We start from the raw sequence: 13372 nt of genomic DNA, 5'->3' as shown, positions 1-13372 counted from the left end.
AAAGATATTCTTTCAGCATCCTGTGAGGATCCATACCAAGCTGGATTTTCACTATTTTGTTCTAAATATATAATCCCAATGTTGTGTACCAATTTGATTAGGCAGGGTTCCTCTGGGAGTGGATTTAGTGAAGAAACCCATCTAATGTGAAGCTGATTCCACTGTGCCAGAGAACTTGGATTAGATCTGTGCTAACTGTAGTCACTGGCTCCACTCTCCCCCTTTTCCCATAAATCTCCCTTCAAGTGTGAAGCTAAATCTAGTGGATGGGACAGACCAAACATTCCATTGCCTACCTGTTCGATCAGATGGGTGAATGGATTTTATTATGGGGTAGGATACAGGTAGCAGCGTTTTGGAGAAGCTGTAGCTTTTCAGGAGGTAGAGGATAGGCGGCTGGTCAAGAAAAGTTCAGAATCCATGAATTTGGTGATACTAAATTCATGGATAGTTTAGATACAGTGAGATGCTGTGGAATCATTCAAGTCTAAAAGACTTTACAAAGGAAGCTGCAGGGACATTTCTGGTATCATAGGACTGTGTTATGATAGCAGAAACTGAAGGTAAACCTTTATGTAATTACTTAGATTAATTTTCTGTCATATTTACTGTTCTAAGTTAATTAATATTTGCATATGATACAAAGCTAAGTGGGAATATGTATTGTGAGAAAAGATATTAAATGGCTTCAGGAGGATTTCAGCAGGTTTTATTGAATGAATAAGAACATGACAGATAAATATAATGTGGGAAAATGTGAGGTTATGCACATTAGTAGGAGAAACAGACATGTGTAATATTTCTTACATGATAAGAGGATGGAAAGTCTAGATATCTAAACAGACCTAGGTGTCCCTGTCACTAAGTCACTGAAGGTTAACATTCAGGTGCAGTAAGCTATTAGGAATGCCAATGGAATGTTAACCTTTATTACAAGAGGATTTGAGTACGAATTAGTGAAGTCTTGTTTCAATTGTACAGAAGCTTGGTTAGACCACACCTGGGGTAATGTGTGCAGTTCTGGAGTTTTTGTCTCAGGAAAGATCTTATTGCCAGGGAGGGAATGCAGAGAAGGTTCACTTGAAGTGTTCTTGGGCGAGCAGGGCTATCCAATGAAGAGAGATTGGGCAATCTAACCTTCTGGTCCCAAGAGTTTTTGAAGAATGAGATGCGATTTCATTGAAATTTACAAAATGCTGAGAGCAATAGACAGGGTAAATTAAGACAATGTATTTCCCCAGCTTAAGGAGTCCAGAAACTGGGGGGGCACAATTTTAAAATAAGAGGGATGCCAATCGGGCCTGAGATTATGAAAAATCATTTAACTTAGAGTGTTGTTAACCTCCGATACTCTCTACCACAGAGGGCTATGGAAGCTCAGCCTTTGAGTATTTTTCACGTCATGGAGTGATAGACTTCTGATTACCAATGGCATACAAGGTGATGGGGATGAAGTGGGTAAATGGCATTTCAAATGATAAGCCAGAATGAAATTGAATCATGGGGCTGAATGGTATACCACTGTTCATGTATTCTGATGAAATGTCATAATACAATCCAGGCTTTAAATTGGTGGATGAGAAATGTACAACTGACAACAAGGACAGCAAGAAAATATTCTGGTAAACTTTAAAGTCAGTTTTACTTACAGATGCTATTATCATGAATTAAGAGAGAGAGCTTTTGGCAAATTTACCTCTGCATTTTGTTGCTCCTTTGGACCTAATGGAAGATCCCATTTGGGGACTGGGGTATCCGGAACGCCCAAATCAGCTTCTCCTCAGGATGGTGCAACATTCAAACGTATTCCTTTTCAAAAAAAAAACCCTGCAGTTCAGAAAAGCAAATCATCAAGATTTGAGAATCTGCTGAGGTGCAATGTTACACTACCGAGCGGTAACACTGACAAACCAACTCAGCGTCTGTTTTAGAAAGTCTTTGTGCATGCTCAGAGTACAGGCAGCAGTTCTAACCGTTCAGCAAAATACGTGCTAAATTATAATATTACATTTAACTGTGTGTGACTTGCCCATTCGGACTTAGCAGTTTTAAAATAATGCAAAGGACCTTCAGGGGAAGCTAGAAATTATGACTGGGGCAAGAAAGTGGGTGAGCGAGGATGGAGCAAGGGACCTTGCTGATCCATAGGAACCAAATATCCCTCCTAAATGGCCAAATTCCACTCACTGTCTCCAGTTCCAGAAAAGACGTTTGGCTTTAAATTTTGAAAAATGCATAATATTATTAATTGTGCTCTTCAAACAAAGAAAAATTGAGGGTGTGGTGTCTGTCTTAATAAATGAATTGGTCAATGTCTACAGATTGTGCAGTGATAATATCCCACAAACTGTTTCCATCATGGACTGTTTTCTTCTCTCTCTCTCCTTTAGACAGAAGAATGTGATGAATGGTATACCACAGCAACTGCCAGATGGAGTGGTTGTATCAGCTCTGCCCAGTGAAAGCCATTGTCAGGAATTGCTGTCTGAACCCATTCCGGATCCAGATTACCTCACAGGTCAGGCGGAACTTGCACTTTTGACTTTATGTGTTTTATGTGCTTAACGGGAAGACAGTCAGACCCTGGATCAATCAATCTTTGACCTCTTTGAAGAATAATTGGTGGCTCTTCCTCATTAAACAGGACTTTAAGCATTTCTTGTACAAAATGGCATGTTCAAATGTGAGATAATTTTGCAAACTGGAAATAAATGGCTGCAATTACATATGTTTAATGGGGGAAAACATGGTCATTGGAGGTGCTAATCACTTAAATGGTTTTGTCACTTAACCGAGCAGGGATACGTCTGATATACAAAAATATGAAGGTTTTTGTGGTGGAGTGGTATTGGCCCTACCTCCAGGCCAGGAGACCCGGGTCTCAAGTCCCACCAGCTCCAGAAGTGTATCATTAATATGACTGAACAGGATGGTTAGAAATATTTAGAAAAGGAATGTGGATCTAAAGGCCAATTGCACAAATTGACATCCTAATGGCAACATTAAATACAAATGGCTTAGGCAGGTAATTTTAACCTTAAAGAGAGGAAGTTCCAAGCCAGCAAACTGTCCAGACGACAAATGGTCATCTCTTCCTCAAAGGATAAATCACTCAACGACAACCTTCACATTTTTAGCATTTTTAAAGGTAGTGCAATACACATTTGCTTACGGAATCATGTAGTATGCTCGATTTGTTTGTCGGACCTGTCCAAATCCAGCCACAGAATTAACAAATGGATAGAGTAGACAAAAATCTAATGTGACTGCAGTATAAATATCAATGTGTTGTTTAATTACCTGAGTATTTCTTTCAAATCCACAGTTGCGATCAGGAACTAGGTTTATTTAGTGTTGGCCATTCTGAAGATAAGTGGTTGCCATTGCAGCACTTGCAGAACAAATTCACAAAATCTAAAAATTTTCCCGAAAACTGGGGACCTGTCTGCGAGGAATGTCGAAGCGAGAATTGACCATTTTGGCCTTTCAAACCTATTTAGCCATTCAATAAGATGATGGCTGATCTGAGACTTTATCTAACCATTGTGGATCACCCTGCCAAAGAAAGATCTATCTGTTTCAGTTTAAGAAATTATCAATTGACCTATAATCTCTTCATGAGGGAGAAACTTCCAGATTTTCATTATCTTTTGGATGAGGAAGTCTACTTGTCATTACTCCTGAAAAGCTTGACTTCAGTGCTCGATATTTCTAATCAAACTGTGCAGACACGGTATAACACACCTCTGGAGCAGAAGAACTTGAACCCAGGTTTCTTGGCTCAGAGGCAGGGACAATACCACAGTGCCACTCATCCAACTTTAATGATAAGGTTACATCCATTTGTGCTGGGCAGTCACACCAGAAAAAAAAACAGTTTCTACCTACTTTGTGTCAAATCTTATGATCCTCTTAAACATCTCAATTAGATCATTCTTTAAGAGTATTGGGATAACATTCCCACCTCTGGGAATATAGTTGGAAGAGTCTCTGATGCTGCCCGGCCTGCTGTGTTCCTCCAGCTCCACACTGTGTTATCTCTGACTCCAGCATCGGCAGTTCTTGCTTTCTCTGAGTTATAACCCCACTGCGAAGCCTCTTCCAAGGATGCCCACTTTGAAGAAGTTATCCTCCTCCCTCCAGAAAGACCTCAGTGGATCTCTCTCCCACTACAACCCTCTGGTCCTTCTGCAGCCCCACCCTCTCCTCTCTATTTATTTCAGAGCTCCCTTCTCACTCCCCCATTTCTGAAGAAGGGTCCCAACCCGAAATGTCAACATTCCTGCTCCTCTGATGCTGCCTGGCCTGCTGTGTTCCTCCAGCTCCACACTGTGGTGTCTCATCATCGATATGACCTGTCTTCATAATTTATTCCTTTAAAACAGCATCACTCTGAGGAATTTTTGTTGTGCTCACTCCCATACTGCAGTGAAATGTCCTATTAAAGCCAAAAAAAACTACCTTTATATATGCCTCCAGAATGGCTTGGTTCAAAAATTGAACATTGAATCCTGGATGGTCCTCTATTTGCTTTTTGGCTGTTCTTCCTTACCTCCTAGACCTCATTATTTGTGGGGCCTCTAAATCATTCAGACAAACATAGACAGAGTTTTATAGTTCAAGAATAGCCTTTCACTTGTTGATACGAAGACATTCCAAGCTTGATTAAAGAAGGCAGATTTTAACAATGGTAACAGTCAAAATTCGTGCTTATATACCTTTCACGTAATGTGGTAAAATATTCCAGGCCACATTACGGGGCAATGTTATCAACCATTATTGGCCCCATGCCTCTCACAAAGATGGTAGTCAGAGGTAGATTTTAAGAAAGCAAGAAAGGAACATTTTAAAGGAGAGAAAGGATAGGCAAACAGAGGTTTGAGGAGAGAAATCAATAATTTAAGGCCTGCAAAGCTGAAGGCACGGTTGTCAATGGCAAAATTAGAGCGGCTCCCGAGGCCAGAATCTTTGGAGCGTAGACATCTCAGAGGATGAGTCAGTGTACCAGTAGAATGTGTGTTGACTAAGCAGGGTGTGGATAGTGTGTGCACTAGAGGAGATGGGTTTGTGCACCAGCTGAGTATGTTTTCATTCAGGAGACTGATGGTCGGTTGCTGTGTTACTGATGGAGATTTATTCAGTGGAGCAGATGTTATTTGTGAAATTTGTGATTGAATTCTTCAGCTGAAGAAAGAAATTTCATAGGTGACAAATGGATATTATTATACAGCATTGCTTGTTCAGTCAAGGCATGTAATTTTATTTTGAAAAACACCAGTATCTATCTCTATTATCTTGCTTCATATATTATTCAAAATACTTACCATTCTTTTAGCAAGAAGTACATACAACTATCTGTTCTATAATTTATCTGTTTCCATTCATATCTGTTCTCATTTGAAATAAAAATAAGGTTTTAGTTTATCTGTATTATTCTTGTTTTCTGCAGTGTTTTAAAGGTGATAGTCTCATGCTTTTATTCATTCTGCAGATCAGGGGCTACTGACTCCATCAGTGCACAACATTTCTGTTTATTAAGAAGGGTAAATCGACTTGGAGATCACAAAGAGATCCATTTTGTTGATGGTAGGGTGATCTTTGTCATTACAAATGGTGTAATGAAAGCATAGCGTTACAGTAATAATGATAGATTAAGTGTGAGACAGAAGTAAGGCAGATGGATTTCATCAGATGTGAAGTCATTGATCTTGGTCCCAAAAACCAGAGCATTTTTTAACTAGTGAACAGTAGAAGTCCAAAGCATTTTGGGTGTTAATCTACGGAGTTAATAAAATGTAGTAGTCAAGTCCAAAACATGATCTAAGAGAATAATTGAATGTTAGCCATTACAATGCAAGGGCTGGAATATATAGGGGAGGATGTTTTACTGCAAAGTGCTGTACACCACATCCGCATACCGTGTACAGCTCTGAGTATTTGTACTTTAGGAAGATTACTTAGGCAAGGCGCAGTGCAGATTGACCGGAATGTTACCAGGGCCCCAAGGGGTGGACTTTGAGGAGAGGTTACTCAATTAATCCCTGAAACAAAGGCGGATGGCTGATCTTATTGAGGCCTTTAGCATCTTGTAAGAAATTGAGAGGGTTGTTTGAGAGAATTATTTCCTGTTGTTGGGGCAGTCTAGGACCAACCTTGAAAAAAAGGATCTGGATAAAGGTGAGACATTTGGGGAATGTGCCTTCAGACAGAGAATGATCCAAGTGCTGTATTCCCTGTAGCAAAAAATAGTAGCTATTGGATCAATCCATCATTTTAAATGTGAGGCTGTTGGGTTTGGCTAACATTTTGTTGACAGCCTTTTGCACCGCCTGGTGATAATTTGTGACGTGGTCATCAAGCCCATAATAAGCATCGTTTTAAATGCCTCGCTCAAATCAGTCTCCGCTGCATTTGCTGAGGCAGGGAGTGGACTGCAAAGGTGCAGCATTCATTTGTCTCAGTCTTCGGGGCTCCCTTTCTGAGCCGAGTTAATCCCTAGCTCCTTCCAACGCCCTTTCAAACATGACACTCTCTCTCTGCAGTGTTTGCTGTTTGTTCAACAGTTAATAAGTTTCCAGCTATGCAGTAGTTTTCTTGTTTATTCAGAAGGTTCAGGATTACTCACTGTGACTGGGAATTGATTTTTAACTGAAAGAGCAAATGTTAATAGGGTGGTTTGTTTTGGTTCATTGATCTATTGCTAGTACCTGAGAGTTTTATCTCGCAGGTCCCAGCGGTGTTCGGCTGAAATGACCCTGATCTCATTGGCAATGTGATGTTATCACATACCTGCACATTAACATTTATCGAAATCCGGGCTCTCGAGTGTGATGAGTGTTTTGAGTCACGTGAACCTGACACAAGCCATTCACGAGTGAACTAACATGGAATTTTGCACAATTGGTTGAATGTAGGAGAGACACTCTGAAGATATGGTAATCCTGAACTGTGACTTTCATACAGTACTTGCTCACAGTAGCCTCATTGCTTAACGTGCGTGAATGGTTTATCACTGAATCGCTGGACGCTGTGAGCGCTCAATCTGAAATGACACTGTGGCTTTGTATTCACCAGTTACATTAGTGGAGGCTGCAGCAAACTTTCGCTCCACTTTCACTTTAAGCAGGAAAGAAATAACTTGCATTTATGTAGCACCTTTCCCAACCTCAGCGCATTCCAATGCGATGTAGGTGTTGTCGAAGCTTAAGCCACTGATGATTAATTTATGGGGCTCACCATATGGTGAGCAACTCTCACAGGTTCTCTTTTGTTTTACATAACGCGCCCGTATTGAGGTTGAAACCGTGGTGAATAATAGGGGCCTCCTTTCAATGGTGCATGTGAGAATCTTCCGTCTTACTGCCCTAATCTCAACTGTATTAATCTGCCTGTAATTTATTCAGGTAGGAAAAGAAAGCCTAACCTGTCCTTATCTGTCCCCAAATCTCCCAATGGGTTATTTTTCTTAAAAAAATACTTCCCCCTATTGTGTCCTTTGCAGCTGTTGCGTGTTATGTATGAATACATGTGCCTTGTTTTGGTAGAAAAGGCAAGCTGTTAATTTGATTCTGAACACATTTACTATTAGCGGCTTTTTATTACCTGCTGTTTGCAGTGAAAAGTCATGGAGGGAAAATAATGTTGCCCATTTCCTGTCGAACTTCTTGAAACAGCCTCAATCAAAAATACATATTTTCAATTTATGGAATGAGCTCACAGCGAATGAACCAAGAAATAATTTGTCTGACCTGAAAAGAGATCAGTCCCTTGGAGGAAAATGTTCTGCTGAATGCTCTGACTCCTCAGTCAGAACACAAATTAGGCGAGCTTTTCCTTTTTGCCGTGACTTCACTCGGATCTATCTTGTAATCTTGCCACTGCATGGGGCAGAATTCACTCCTTCCAATTTTAAGACGGAAAATGCACCTTCGAGGATCAGAGATGCTGGAGATTACATCTCCCTGACTCAAGGCAATTGATGTGCCCTGCTTTGATATCGAATGCAGGCTATTACCATGGATTTGCAAGGGAATTGTGTTTACCTTTCTTGTTAGCGGACATGCAAAGACAGTAAATTGCATCCATTTGAAGAAACTAAGCTGCTGTCCTCCCAGACGTAGATGTAAATAAAATCAATTGTTGTTGCGACCATGGCAGTATTATTACCAAGAATGGGATCTTGTGTAACCTAAAAGCAGGAAGCTTTCTTGTGTGCAGTTCCCTTAATTCCAGCAGCTCAGGTCTCTGCTTCAAGAGTTCTCCCTCTTTCTCCCCCTTAAAGGCCACTCCTGGCAGAACTTATCCAGGCTAAATGTAAGAATGAATTGTTCCTGCTCTGTGGAAGGAGGCAGCTTCACTTTTCTTGTGTTGTTAGCCTTGCATGTCAGGAGACCTTGTGAGCACCTCTATCTGTGAACCCTGTCTTTGTTAAGTTAAAATGCAAGAGATGTGCCCCACAGAAGTCAGTCCGGATGTGTGATAGTCCAGAAAACATACCTTTCACCAGGTTAAATTTTATGGAACTTGAAAACTAGGAGCAGGAGTAGGCCATTCAGCCCCTCAAACCTGTCCCACCATTTTATATGATCATGGCTGATCACATCTCAACCTCAACTCCACAGAAAAATGTCCAACCACTTCCAGGAAAAAGGCTTACAATTCAAGAAAAATCTGTATCAGGCAGTTAGGACCTGAAAGTGTTAACAGACAACATGAGGTAAGCTCCTCCCAGTCAGGATATAAATCACAGAAATCAGGAGGAGCAGACCAGTCTGGGGTTCCAGTCTTCCAGTTGTTGTTCTAAGATCCCCATTCCCTGGAGGTGAACAATAATGGCTGCATTACTTTGGAGCCTAGGCTGAGGTTTCACCAGAGACTACCATGTAACTCAGATGTAACGTCCTTAGCTATTCTTCAAGTCTCTTCATGTGTGTATCGTCCCCCACTTGGCATCAGTAACTTAGAGTAATGCCAATCAGAGGATTGATGGCAGTGAATCTGCTTAAGGCATCTCTGGGGATACATGACCAGAACATATACTAGAATGTAAGCCCACAATGGGCCAATGACTTGTCAAACTTTAAGCTGCAGTGCATTCAATATACCATCGTTTTGAATTTCGAAGTTCATGGCAAGAATTATGGAGGTGTTCCCTGATACTATTCGACAAACTGCAAGCTTGTGGTCAGTTCTCCCTGTTGCTGATGTAAGGGCAGGAACTGTAGGACCAACAAGGCAGGTCTGGCACCTTCTCCACAGAGTGAAGTGCAGGTAATATCTCAGCTTTCTGACGATAGGTCACAAACCTTGAATCATTAACTTTTCTCAGTAGGGTTGATGCTGGGAGAGAGGCTGGAGGTCCAGAACACAGGGTAGCAAGCCTCAGAATAAGAGGGCTGCCATTTCTGACTGAAAGGAGAATTAACAGTGGGGCCTCCAATGGGCATGAGGAGCCCGAAGAGAGGGCACCATGACCTTTGGCCAATTGCCTGGACACTTAGTGTCAGAGTAACCGTTTCTTATGAAGTCACAGCAGGAGACAGGGAGGATCAGTAGCACCAATTCATTGGCACCCAACGTTATACCTCTTCTGCCTGCCATCCCACCATGGGCTGATGTGTAAAATCTACCAACTGTGTACAGAGAACTGTGTCAGATCTTTGGCCCAGCCACAGGAGGTGGGATTCGGAAGCAGCTTGGAGGACCTGGGCTGAAGGGATCAGCGCTGCACCAGCCCAGATTGGGGGAATGGGTTGGGAGTTGCAGCGAAGGCCTGGGTCAAGGATAGAGCATTGCAGTGAGGGTCTGGTGATCGCAGTCAGATCCTGGGCCTGGTGTGGGTTTGGGGTTTGGGGGCTGCAGCGAGGGCCAGCAGTGTTGGTACTGCAGCAACAGCCTGGGCTGAGGTGGGGAGGTGGAAGGGCCTGGACCCTGTGGACTGCAGTGAAGGCTTGTGCCTGGGCTGAGAGGGATGGGGGTGGGGGTGAAGGCTGCAGTGAGGACCCGTGTTTCTGTCTGCGGATATGGATGCTGATTGAACATACCCATCTGCTAACAATAGTCTTTTATAAGGTGTTACGGGGAGGAATGGCTGAACCCCTCTGATAGTTAAACCAAAACACAAGCCCCAATCTGTTATGATGGGAATAGAGATTCCCTTTTAATCATTACCCTCAAAACACCCAGAGAACCTCACCTTTCCCTTCATAATCTGTTACAAGAGTGGTTAAAAGAAAGAAAATCCCTGATCTCCACTTTACAAATAATGAGAAACAATTTATTTGTTTAACCCTAGCAATGAACAAATTAACAGAATTAGTAACAAACTGAACATTTCTCCCAAGACTACTAACTACTTCGTAACTGGTCTAAATTCTGCTGGTATGCTGTTCAACTAAACACAAGTCCCACTTGTACAAACCCAGTTAATAAAAAAAACCATAAATTAAAACTTAATCTCTCCGAGTTCGCACAGTCTATGTCTTCTCTGCTTTATCTCCAATTTTCCTTCTGTTGATTCTCCCTTCAGATGGCAGTCGGCTCTCTCTCAATTTTCCAAATGCCCTCACCTTTAAACCCGTAATGTCACAATAGTATTTCTTACGAAGGATTGGTTCAATGTTGTCAACACCATCAGATTTAAATTTGATAGGTTTTTAGTATCTAAGGGCTCGGTTTAAATTGATTGGCGAAATTTGAAAAGACTTGTTGTCTCAATTGAAAGAAACACTGCTTGGCCTTTCAATGTAAATGTTTCATTTTGGGTACTTCCTGTCCTGGCACTCTCCAGCTGCTGCTCACAGACACACATTTTAAAAATCTCTAAGCACAGAAAAAAAACACCATCTTTTAAAGGGACCACGCACAGCTTTTCCCAGCTATCATTTTTACAACAAATTCTAACTTCCTGCCTTCTAATTCATGAATACCCGACACAACTTCATAACAAAGGTATCAAAATGGTTGAGTTTTATTGAAACAAGCTGAATTGTACAGTGGAGAGCAGAAACCCTGAGGCTGAACAGCAGCAGGATAAGACTGAAAGAATATTCAGGAAAGTTGTTTGATTATCTTTATCCCTTGTAGAATATTTGAGCTGAATATCTCCTCTGGGTATTAATTGGGAGGGTTTGAAGACTTAACAGGGCCTAGTCTTTGCAAGCACTTGTGTCAAATGGTCTCCATTCTAAGTTCTTCGGTTTGACATTCAGAGTAATCCACGTAATGATGAGCAAAGTTAGAAGGAGTTTATGGAATATATGTAGGTACTTTCAGTGATGCAGAAGCACCTTGAAAATCAGCATAATGTTTTCAGGTTTTTAAGATAATTTTGCAAACAGAGTGTATAACTCCACCCAAATGAATATAGTATTAGTAAATGTGACACACTAGGCACTTTCCATTTCACCAAATTGTCCTCTACTCATTAGAATATAGAAGAATGAGGGGAGAACTTACTGAAATATACAAGATTCTCAGAGGGCTTGACAGGGTACAAGAGAAGAGGCTGTTCCTTCTTGTGAAAGAATCTCAGATCAAAAGGTATAATCTCAGAATACGGGATTGCCCATTTCAAACAGAAATGAGGAGGCAACACAGTGGCTCAGTGGTTAGCACTGCTGTCTCACAGCACGAGGGACCCGGGTTCAATTCTACCCTTGGGTATCTGTCTGTCTGGAGTTTGCACATTTTCCACATGTCTGCGTGAGTTTTCTTAAGGTGCTGTGGTTTCCTAAAACAGTCCAAAGATGTTCAAGTTGGGTGGATTGGCTGTACTAAATTTCCCATCGAGTTCAGGGATGTGTAGATAAGATGCAATAGTTGTGGGAAATGCAGGGTTATAGGGAATGGATTTGGGTAGGATGCTCTTCAGAGGGTCGGTGTGGACTCATTGGGCCAAATGGCCTGTTTCCACAATGTAGGGATTCTAAGGTTTCTTCTCTCAGAGGAATATATGGAATTCTTTACAACAGAGGGCTATTGAGACTTTTTAAAAACTCATTCACAGGATGAGGTCGGTGTTTTTTTGCCCATTCCTAACTACTCAGAGGAGAGATAACAGTCAATCATACTCCTGTGGGTCTGGAGTCACATGTAGGCCAGACCAGGTAAGGATGGCAGTTTCCTTAAAGTGTATTAGTGGACCAGATTGTTTTTTCCTGATTATCAGCAGTGGATTCATGATCATCATTAGACTCTTATTCCAGTTTTTTTTAAATTGAATTTAAATTCCACTATCTGCCATGGTAGGATTTGAATCCAGGTCCCCAGAACATTACCTGTGTCTCTGTCCAATGATAATACCACTAGGCCATCATCTGCCCCTGAATAGGTACATTCAGGACTGAGTCAGACAGATTTGTAATCAGTAAGGGAATCAAGAATCGTGGGGAAAAGGCAGGAAAGTGGATTTGCAGATGGGCTGAATCGTCTAATTCTGCTCCTGTTTCAGTTGGTCTTAATTTACCATAATCAGAAGCCTTTATTATTTGGATCTAATCAGTACAATGTAGAAACTGAGGTACAAAAAAAATCAAGGCTGTGCACCGCAAACATAAGAGTCTGCAAGCAATTACAAAGAACCCGGAGGTGGAATTATGAGACATCCATCAAAATAGTTATTTTCAGCTCGCCAACAATCTCATTCACACATTGCAAACAGTAGATCATACAAGACAATTTACTGACAAGAGCTGTTTTGTAATAAGTTTACTTGCAGTCTGGGACAGCTCAGGCACAACGAAGTGTGATTGGTTTGATGCCAAATTGCAGACATGCACTTTAAAGGGTGTGATGTTGCTGCCATCACATTTTGTGGGAGCTTTCTGAAGACTGGTTCATAATTTACAGGTCTGATTTCTTCTGCTTTTGTACATCTCAGTGTTGGATGCTTCCAGACCATTCCACATAAATAGATATTGTGGAAATACCACCATAGCACATTTTCTGTGGGATCACCTTAGGGAGCCCTTACGAGGCAGCCTAACAGAATCTCGATAGTGACCTTGACACCTGATATCCCTGACGGAGGAGAGCATGATTCTGTCGTGTGGAATTAAGACGGAATGTGCTCCATTCCCAAGTGCTGTCACTGTTCCCCTTGAATGCACTGAAATATCAAAAGGGAAAGACATTTGATATGAAAACCTAGATTGGAATTGACAAAAACAGCTCTGGCTAATGTCGAAAAGTGTTTGGAATGTTTAATGACTGCAGGTTTAAAATTAAACAGCACAGATTCTGCTTACACCTAAAGCTATTTGCTTGTATCGATGTGGTCTTGCTTTGGAGGAGCCTCAAAAATATTAGTGTAAATTACAACACAAAGAGATCTCCGTAATTTGGAGACAACAAGGTGCAGAGCTGGATGAAC

The 13372-nt window shown here is 41.4% G+C and overlaps 1 protein-coding gene across 1 annotated transcript in view; it reads left to right on the top strand.

Annotated features, from left to right (window-relative positions):
- Positions 1-13372, top strand: part of astn1 (astrotactin 1) — a 1993575-nt gene that overhangs the window by 1554907 nt on the left and 425296 nt on the right. The window contains exon 15 of the mRNA XM_048602275.1: positions 2391-2518. Coding sequence (XP_048458232.1) covers positions 2391-2518 — 128 coding nt within the window. The remainder of the gene's footprint in view (positions 1-2390; positions 2519-13372) is intronic.

This window comes from Rhincodon typus, chromosome 10, assembly GCF_021869965.1.
Source record: "Rhincodon typus isolate 14 chromosome 10, sRhiTyp1.1, whole genome shotgun sequence".
NCBI classification, from domain to species: Eukaryota; Metazoa; Chordata; class Chondrichthyes; order Orectolobiformes; family Rhincodontidae; genus Rhincodon; species Rhincodon typus.
Note: the sequence above shows the minus strand (reverse complement) of the source record. Positions and strands in the feature narration are given on the sequence as shown.